The following is a 9021-nucleotide window of genomic DNA, read 5'->3' on the forward strand; positions in this document are numbered from 1 at the left end:
ACAATTTTTTTCAATATTGGTTTAATTATACTGATATATTTTTGAATAGGTATTACTCAAAGTAGAAAAATATGTTGTTACCGGGTGCTTTTATTATCAAGCTATGAAAGCAAGTATTAAAAAATACATAAGTTTGCATAAGTTTAATTTGTAGTCTAAAAATTATGTCATTCACTCTGCTCTTAACATAATTTTCATCAACCTAAAATCATTTTTGGTTCAGTTTTGAATTAATGGTATACAATATTTAAGAAATAATAAAGCAATTTTAGTATCAGTTAAAAAAACGTTATATTCTCGAGAGTTTAAAATAGGTAGTGACATATTATAATTTTACCATAGAATTAATTAAAATTGATCCCCTGGGTTATTCACAAGTTAAAAAACAAAAAAAAGAGTTGAGGAATAGACAATAGCTCAACCTGTTTATTTTTGAGCTTCTGCAGTGACAATAACATAAAAATCATCGTTTTTGTTTATAAAAAAAATTTTACTTTATTTCAATTCATTTTTTTTTTTTTTATGTACACACTAGGTTATTTATAAATATTAAGAGCGCCGCATTGCTAGCATGGTATTAATTTCCCAAATAATCCTGCGAAGATGATCAATTATCTCTTTTAAATGTCGGTTTTTAGCACTTAATTGCTCAGCGACTTCCTTCATTTCATCATTAGCTACTCGGTATGTTTCACTTGTCTTTCTTTCTTCAGACTTCATATCCCATTCTTCTTGAAGTGGAATTAATCCCTCCATATGCATATATTCCATACCTTGTAATTGGCAACTGTCATTACATTTTTCATATATAATTCTCAATCTTTTAAATAGTAATTTAATATTTCTTAACTGATCATGCATTTTTATTCGCCTTTCATTACTCATATTGGCACCAGTGGGAGTTCCATTTGGTGGCATGAGAACTTTGAGTATTTGGAATACTTCATGTGTACGTGATACTATTTCTTGAACAGTTTCTTGACCAAAACGACACAATGATGCTGTATTAAATTGATGACTTGATGCCGACTGATTTTGGTTAGATGGAGCAACTGTTGGTTGAGAAACTGAACTTACTCCTACTGAGTTTTGATTTACTTGTGGTACCATTACATGCTGCGATCCAGGAACTTGTTGTTGCATATTCTGTTGTAATCCTGGACCAACGTTAAAGCCTTGCTGACCAACCATGTTTGCTTGAGAGGACTGCATGACTGATTTTTATAAAATACTTATATAAATTTAATTTTAACTAAAATACAATTTAATTAATATTAATTATTACGGACTTTATCAAAATTTCCAGAACTTGCCGTACACAGCTACAGTATACAATTTAAAAGCATACAACAAAACAATTAATCTATTTTGTGTACATACATATATATGTTTGTTATATAGAATTTGGATCACTAAGATTTACAGTTTATTGCGTAAAAATCATTTAAATAATTATTATTTAGAATTACGACTAACGAGTTGTAAATAGTAATAGAAAAGACTAATGTTATTTGTTTTAGACATAAATTATAATAATAATTACATGTATGAAGCTAGCATAGATAATATTATCTATTATTATCTATGGAAGTTCTTCATGATAACGATTTTTTGTATGCACCGCCGTGGTAACAGATATCTGGACTTTACCGCTAGGGGCCGCTTTACATACCGCATAAAAGGTCTACTGTAATTTATTATGCTGTATTTTAATTTATGCAACTCAAATGAGTTTCTCATATAGTTTACCCCTTCGCACAGTGGTCTGAAACGCAATTTTAGGTGGAAAAAATTTATATTGATCAAATTTTCCTCAGATTTTGTCCAAAAAATTATAAAAAAGTGGTGCTTAATGTTTTTGGGGTCAAAGTGTTCAAAATTTATATCAATTTTTAAATTCACGTATAATTGTAAGATGCAAGTAAACATAATATTTTGTTTTTAAATTGAAATTTAACTTTCGTAAACTTCTTCATAAGTTTCATAACTTAAATTTAATAATGATTTTACGTCATTGTCCAATTCATTTTTTTTTTTTTGGTATGTTGCAAATTGAGGAAATATATGGATCTGAAGTGACAAGTAATAAGTGTAGAACGTCTTCATTTTGAGCTACTCTACTAATTTTTCGCGAGTGATGTTCGCGATAATTTTTATAGTCTTTATTTCGAGCTTCCTGTGCTTCCTCGGAAAGTTGTCCTTAAAAATGTTCATATTACATTAGTTAATTATAATAAAGTTTATAATGGCTTTTACGCCAAAGTCTTTGTAAAACCAAAGTAAACTTTAAAATTGAATAGTTGACTAACTTAATGTGTATTGCGGTTCCCATTTTACATTTTCATACCGTGCCCTCAAAATTTCAAATAAATAGTTTCTCGATTTTAAAAAATGGGGATTTAGTGGACCTCTATTTTTTAATAGCTGATAAAAATCATTATAAGAATAATACCGAGAATCAGTGTTATTCCAATCCAAATTGTCGTCAATTTCAGAATCATTTATTCCAACACTGCCGCTAGAGCTACCTACAAAAAAAATTATTAAAAATACAGATGCAAATGGATGCAAACCAAATTTTGGGATCTGGTACTGAAGAACAAGTACTATATTGTATATATATTGAATAACGATTATTATGGGTTATTTTTTAGTTATACGCTTTGAAATATCAATATTAACATTTGTTTACTACTTTTTTAACTTTGTTTTAATAGTAAAATAATAAATATTTATAATATTAATATGAAACACTTACCTAAGTTTTCGAATTCATTACTTATATGAAACTAATTAAAAAAAAAAAAAGTTTACCTGTGTATAATATACTAAAAAAATGTAATGTACAATCGGTGAACGATTCGACGTTTGTGAGCGCGTTATTATGTTTTACTTATCGCTTGCGCCGCTTGGTAATGTTAATATTATCTGAAATTTTATTTTTTTGTTATATAGAACTTATATATAATGGGTTAATAACATAAAATACCTATTTTTATGAATTTTAATAATTGACTTTATTCCACCTAAATTAGCTTTTAGACCACTGTGCTTCGGTGCAAGTTGACACTTATGTTTTCTAATATCAAATTTTGTTAGCTTTCCGATGATACTGATATTAGTTTCAGCTCTGTAATTATCCCAGAAGATGCTCAATCAGGCAAAGATCGTTCGGTGTACCTAGCGTTCGATGTACCGTAACATCATATTTTAATTTATGCTACTCAGATGTGTTTATCAGAGCTGACACTTATATCATTGGAAAGACTAAAATAAGGACTATGATTTCAAAAAAAAAATTAAGGTTCTAACATAATACCTGTACGAAATCAATAAAATAGTATGACGTATTTGTCAAATGATTAAAATTTTATAAATTCTTTTCAATATTGATTTAATACAATATGTTTTATAATAAAACATGTTTATTAATACAGTATTTTTCAAGACTTAAAAATAATAGCCTTAATTAGTTTATCTAGAAATAACTTAGTAACTTATGGTTGTATATAATAAAGAAATTAATATTAAAAACCCTTAACCATAAGAATAATACACTCTCTATGTATACGTATTTCAGCAACAATGTTGTCATCTTTAGCGCTAACGGCAGAGTCATAATTACATTATTTCTTAAATAGATTTTTTGTAAATCTGGATTTTTATAATCCCATCCTCAATAAATAATAACAAGATATAATGTGTAAGAATATTACAGAATTTTTTTAATCGTATAAAGAAGATTAAGGTGTACAGACATTTTCATACTAAAAATATTTTAAATTTCAACTACAGTAACACTTAATAAATGTTTTGATTAATTATTGAGAGTCATTACTGTTAACAAACTTAGATAAGAAGTCATTAGGCTTTGGTTCAACTGTATCCTTAAATAAATTCATTATGTGACAATCCTGGGCCCACTTGGTCACTATTTCTTGCAAAAGCATTTGTCCCTAAAAATAAACACTGCATGTTAAACATTAATAATTTAATACAACTTAAATTTATAAATTAATAAACATGTATACTAGTTAGTTAATTTAATGTAGTAAATAATAATAATAACACTTTACAGTCTACAGATTGGCCAATTTACTATGAATGTGGCAATAATATTTACAAAAACAAAATTGTAACTTCTGTTATTTTTTGTGATGGTAAATGTATAAAAGGAGAAGTGGCTGAATAGGTAAGACGGCAGTGTGTTAGTGCTCACTGTAGCTGTTTCGACACTTGGTTACGAGCACTCTGTTTGCTGGGCGAGCAATCATCTGGTGAAAAGGAGCCACCATCCCCCTCTTCCGCGACGGACTCACGACCCGTCCCGGATAGATAATTCGTCTAGTAACCATCTCATGATAGCCACATTAGGCCTTCATGGCCTGTTAAGCTTGCACGATGATGACTATGATAAATTTAAAAACTACTTTTACCTACTAGTATATTTTTACTGTAAAATAAATACAAGTTAAAAATATTTACAGTAAAACAATAACTGCATCTCAAAAGTAAAGTATTGCAAGACTAAAAAAATACATTTACAGGAGATAAAAATTATTATGTGATTTTTGGGGAAAATTATAATCAGAGTATTTTTTGCATTATTTATTAAATGTTGCTAATGACTATTAATTATTAATACAACATTAATGGTTTAAATCAATATTTTTATACCATTTTATTAATGGACTTGCTATTACTTTTTCAAGGTTTCTGAATTGATTGTTTGATATCTTAGTGTTTGTCTAATTTTACTCGGAATCGGTATTCACCATAATACAGTATATTTTATAACACTTGGTTAACCGTGTTTTTTCAATCATTTTAAAATAAACTTTTTCATTTAGTAAAATATATTTGCAAAAATAATTAATGAATATGATTTATTAAAAAGGTATTTGTGAATTGTGATGTTATTAGACTATCGAATTAGGTTATTAATCCAAATTTAGTATTATTATTTATATAAATATTTAATGTTACCTTAATCACCAGCATATCAATGACTCTAATATCGGTAATATGCTTATTCTTCAAAAATTCTTCTTTCAATTTTTGTTGACATTCTTCTTTTGTCAGTGGAAGATGATGATCAAACACTAACCAATAATCATAAAATATGATGTTATAACTAATATATAAATACATATTAGTAAAAAGAAATTATATGGGCAAAAACATTATTTAGTTAATTTATTCATAGATAGGGTCAGGCCAAGGAATAATGGGCTGGCACTTGCCAAAGATGAAGGATGCAAAATATCGAACAAGTGATAGAGGTACACAAAATTTGAAATAATAATTTTAATTTAATTTTACCAGGAACGTAGCATTAGCTTGGCCAGGCCCTGCTCGTAGACCATAATTCAATTAAGTAAAAAAATTATTACTCACACATCAAAGGTATTTGCCTGTAGTATGTCTTGTATAAATTTAATACTCTTTTTTTGGCTTCAGATTTGTTTGACGAAAGTAATGGCCTTACTACTTTGGTTGCATACTTCGAAGCCTCTCTTGCTGCCATTTTTTACTACTAAGAAAAAATAAGTGAAAATTTTATATTTTTAAATTGAAAAAAAAAAATTTACATAACCATTTGTTAATTATTAAGCGTAATTATTAGGCGATGGTTTTTATTTAGAATATTGCAATTTGCAGTATAATAGAATAACCTTCCATATAAAAAGAATATCTGATAAGCGGATAATAACACCTTTTCGTCATATGCTTGATAACGAAAAAACGTTTGCAGCAAAGTAGCTATCATCTAGATAGCGCACCATTCGAGGATATTATTTTTTTCCTTGGAATTATTTCAAACATAATTGTTTGTATAATTTGCAAGTGCAAGTTGTAATTTTTTTATTAAACACAATTTTTTAAATTTATATACATTATAAAAAAATAAAAATTTATGTATAACAGGGATTCTAAACGATACCAAGTCAAATTTTACACTATATTTGTTGTAAAATCCACGGGTTCCTAGTATAAGTCTGATCAGTTATTTTGAACTTGTTAATGATAAAAACTCAATAAAACATTTTTTTATGAAAAGTAATGCGTTTGGAACGATATAAAATATTGTTTTAGGAACGTTACGTTTATATAGTTCCATAGGGCATAATTTTACTTTATAATCTTTTTTTTTACAAGTTCAAAATCAGTTGAGCTCCATGGCTGTCATATTATCATTAATTTTAATAAACTTTTGTGGTAGCTATAACAAATAGTGTAAATTTTGGCTTAGTTAAGTTTTCAGTCCTTGATATACGTATATGATAAGGAACTTCGTTCCAATTAATAATTAGTGTACAATTATTCGAATAATTTGTTTTGATAATTAATTGAATCTTATATCTGTCAACAAATCGACAAACCGATCGTTACGTATGTAGTTCCAGTGAGCCGACCTGAGGGCGCTTTTAGCCTGTCTGGTTTCCATTGTACATGCGTACTCGAGTTCTCAGTTCGGTAATTTATCTATATATTAAACTTATATTTTTATTAAGATGATAGCCGTGATCGGTGCTCCAGTCTGACCCACATCTTAGCCGAATGCTTTGTCTAGCTCTAGTAGAATAAGGTCTGATAAAATTACCGCTAGATGACAGTAACTGTTTCGGAATCTGACCTGAACGCCTTCAGGCTTCAGTGCATCATTTTTTGATAAACATGTAAAATAGCGAGTTGTGTTAACCTAACAATATTGGTCATCTAGAGACTATAAAAAATAGATCCATTTTTTTGTTTTATACCTGATCCATGCACGATGTAGAGAAGATAAGGTGACGCCGTACAACTTCTTATCAGTAAAAATCTGGGGTCGAATGCTTCAGGCATTTTGGTAGTTCAGCTTCGCCGTTCATGCGGCGCCACCATTTGCCCGGAGGCCGATATCTTCTATGCGGCTTATGGACGATAAATGTTATTATTTTTTTTATGTTAACTAAGTATTTATAAAATATATAATAACTAAGACTAATTTCTCATTAATCTGAACATAAACTTATTAGGATAAATGTATAGTTGTTAATTAAATCGTATAAGGAATAAGTAGGAATTGAATAGACTGTACAAAACATTACACTTAATTATTAATTTTATATGATAGTAATAATAATAAATAAGTGTAGAATTGTTCTATAAATTAATTATAAGTACTATTATAGTACTTAAAATGTATATATTAATACATTTTAATAACTATAGTACTATAGTAGCAATTAAAAGAATTATCCAACTGTATATGGTGTATAGTGTTCCAAAAGGGAATAAATTCAATTTTCGAATATTAGTTTTCTTCCACCTTTGAAACGCCAGTTTTTATATTAAAGTCTAACCATATAGAACATTTAATCAGTGACGTCGCGGATCCATTTAATAAAACTTAATATTCGAAAATTTCCTTAAATGATGAACGTAAGTTAAGTTCATAAGGCAAAGGCCAAAGACACTAATAAAAACGAATAAGAACAACAGTATTTTATATAATTATACATGCCGCGGTATATTATGTTGGTACAAAATATAAACAATTATTGATGATGTAAATATCATCCCTAGAAACATAATGTAGAGAATATATAGGAATTTCACGTATGGTTGGGCTTGAATTACACGGTAGTTGGGCTGTCGGAGACACTTAATTCGGGTTTAATAATGTAATCAATATCCACCTTACACAAGCGATACTTATTTTTGGGGGAGATATTAAAATAATCGGAAAAAATGTATCTATTGTTATGTAAAAGCGTACTAAAGTGAGTTCACTCAAATGGATAAGACTCCGTTTATTAAGTCAGAGGTATTAATATAATTTTATCCTAAATAACTCTCCGATACCCGTTTTAATATGCCCTACTTTATAAGTCCCTTTTAATTACCACAGAATAAGCTTTATCTTGTAAAAATGTCTAGTTTTTAGGGAACTGCATATTTCTTAAGAAATTTTCGTGTAATTATTCTTTAGACCTTCAATAACTATAATCTTAATTTGAAAAACTTCTCTGGTGCTTAAAAATTCATTATAGGGGGGGGGGGGACTGGTTGAGAACAATTTTTTCCTTGTATATAATACGTATTATATTGTATATATTGTTGTAAAAGGATAGTTATCGTTCGACCAAAAACGTCTTTTGTGTAATACGAATTATAATAAATAATACATTTAATAAGACTACATATACGAATATTGTGGTTTTAAAAATAATATATAATCTGTAGTACTGTATTAAAATTAAATTACATGTAATATATTTTTATATAGCAATAAAAATGACAGTAACGTATAATAATATGTAAAATAGCCTATTAGTCCATGTAAAAGTCGGCCTCCGGGCGAATGGTGGCGCTATCTACGTGACAAATTGTACTACCAAAATGCCGTAATTTCTTGACTCTGATTTGGTTGGAGTGGCGTCTTATCTTCTCTACATCGTGGATCCATGATATATTAGTAATTATTATTAAGTGTATGAGTAGAACCATGGTAGTCGGTATCATAGAACTCCTTGATTTACGATGAAGATACCGATTACCGAAAAAATGTTTTATCTGACACTGACTTTTCTGACCTGTTTTAGTGATAGTGATCCTCTCTTTTTTTTCTTCTTTTTTTGTACGTTTTAGTGTAATACTTGTATAAATTACGTGTGGTAAGCTAGCGAAGAATTAAAAAATGTTTAGTGTGTAATAACCGTATGATGGAATGGCGGAAGAGGACTTTGACAGGCAGTTGATGTGCGATGAACCTGAAGTGGTACAAAAAATCATCGACATTTCATCAAAAATGTTGATCGACGTGAGGAATTTATGTGAAACGCGAGCAGAACTCACACAGCATGAGATAAGGACCTTGGAGGTAAAATCTATAATTTGTCATCTAAATAAAAATGCTACTTAAATACAAATGATTTTTTAGGGGAAACTCGTCAAGCTGTTTTCAGTGCAGCTGAATAATAGGCAAAAAAATCCAGGCCGCTTTGAATCGTCCAAATTAAAAAATACACCATCCTT

The 9021-nt window shown here is 28.9% G+C and overlaps 3 protein-coding genes across 3 annotated transcripts in view; 1 reads left to right on the forward strand and 2 right to left on the reverse strand.

Annotated features, from left to right (window-relative positions):
* Window positions 1-330: 330 nt before the first annotated feature.
* LOC126838404 (mediator of RNA polymerase II transcription subunit 30) lies at window positions 331-1526 on the reverse strand. Its single transcript, XM_050572796.1, has 2 exons — window positions 1290-1526; window positions 331-1214 (listed from the first exon to the last, which is right to left on the reverse strand). The coding sequence occupies exon 2, from the start codon at window positions 1210-1212 to the stop codon at window positions 550-552; it is 663 nt and encodes a 220-aa protein (XP_050428753.1). The 5' UTR covers window positions 1213-1214; window positions 1290-1526; the 3' UTR covers window positions 331-549.
* Window positions 1527-3697: 2171 nt separating this feature from the next.
* Window positions 3698-5674, reverse strand: LOC126838372 (NADH dehydrogenase [ubiquinone] 1 alpha subcomplex subunit 6). Its single transcript, XM_050572735.1, has 3 exons — window positions 5398-5674; window positions 4987-5102; window positions 3698-3956 (listed from the first exon to the last, which is right to left on the reverse strand). Exons 1-3 carry the CDS (start codon window positions 5525-5527, stop codon window positions 3822-3824), a joined length of 381 nt encoding a protein of 126 aa, XP_050428692.1. The 5' UTR covers window positions 5528-5674; the 3' UTR covers window positions 3698-3821.
* Window positions 5675-8569: 2895 nt separating this feature from the next.
* LOC126839034 (kinase suppressor of Ras 2) overlaps window positions 8570-9021 on the forward strand; it is a 9008-nt gene continuing 8556 nt past the window's right edge. Inside the window, exons 1-2 of the mRNA XM_050573953.1 lie at window positions 8570-8866; window positions 8927-9021. The exon at window positions 8927-9021 is cut by the window's right edge and continues 46 nt beyond it. Of these exons, the coding sequence (XP_050429910.1) occupies window positions 8714-8866; window positions 8927-9021 (248 nt within the window). The 5' untranslated portion in view covers window positions 8570-8713. The remainder of the gene's footprint in view (window positions 8867-8926) is intronic.

This window comes from Adelges cooleyi, unplaced genomic scaffold (assembly GCF_023614345.1).
Source record: "Adelges cooleyi isolate 19-005CV unplaced genomic scaffold, UGA_ACOO_1.1 ACOO_flye_CR_arks_rails_tigmint_CR_PRNA_30, whole genome shotgun sequence".
Classification (NCBI taxonomy): domain Eukaryota; kingdom Metazoa; phylum Arthropoda; class Insecta; order Hemiptera; family Adelgidae; genus Adelges; species Adelges cooleyi.

What these genes read in the sequence shown, in the direction of transcription:
- LOC126838404 (XM_050572796.1), bottom strand. Translation starts at nt 1,212, where the DNA reads ATGCAGTCCTCTCAAGCAAACATGGTTGGTCAGCAAGGCTTTAACGTT.
- LOC126838372 (XM_050572735.1), bottom strand. Translation starts at nt 5,527, where the DNA reads ATGGCAGCAAGAGAGGCTTCGAAGTATGCAACCAAAGTAGTAAGGCCA. An exon ending in CAGGCAAATACCTTTGATGT is followed by an intron (nt 5,103 to 5,397) that starts GTGAGTAATAAT and finishes ATTATTGGTTAG; the next exon opens with TGTTTGATCATCATCTTCCA. An exon ending in TTGATATGCTGGTGATTAAG is followed by an intron (nt 3,957 to 4,986) that starts GTAACATTAAAT and finishes GTTTATTTTTAG; the next exon opens with GGACAAATGCTTTTGCAAGA.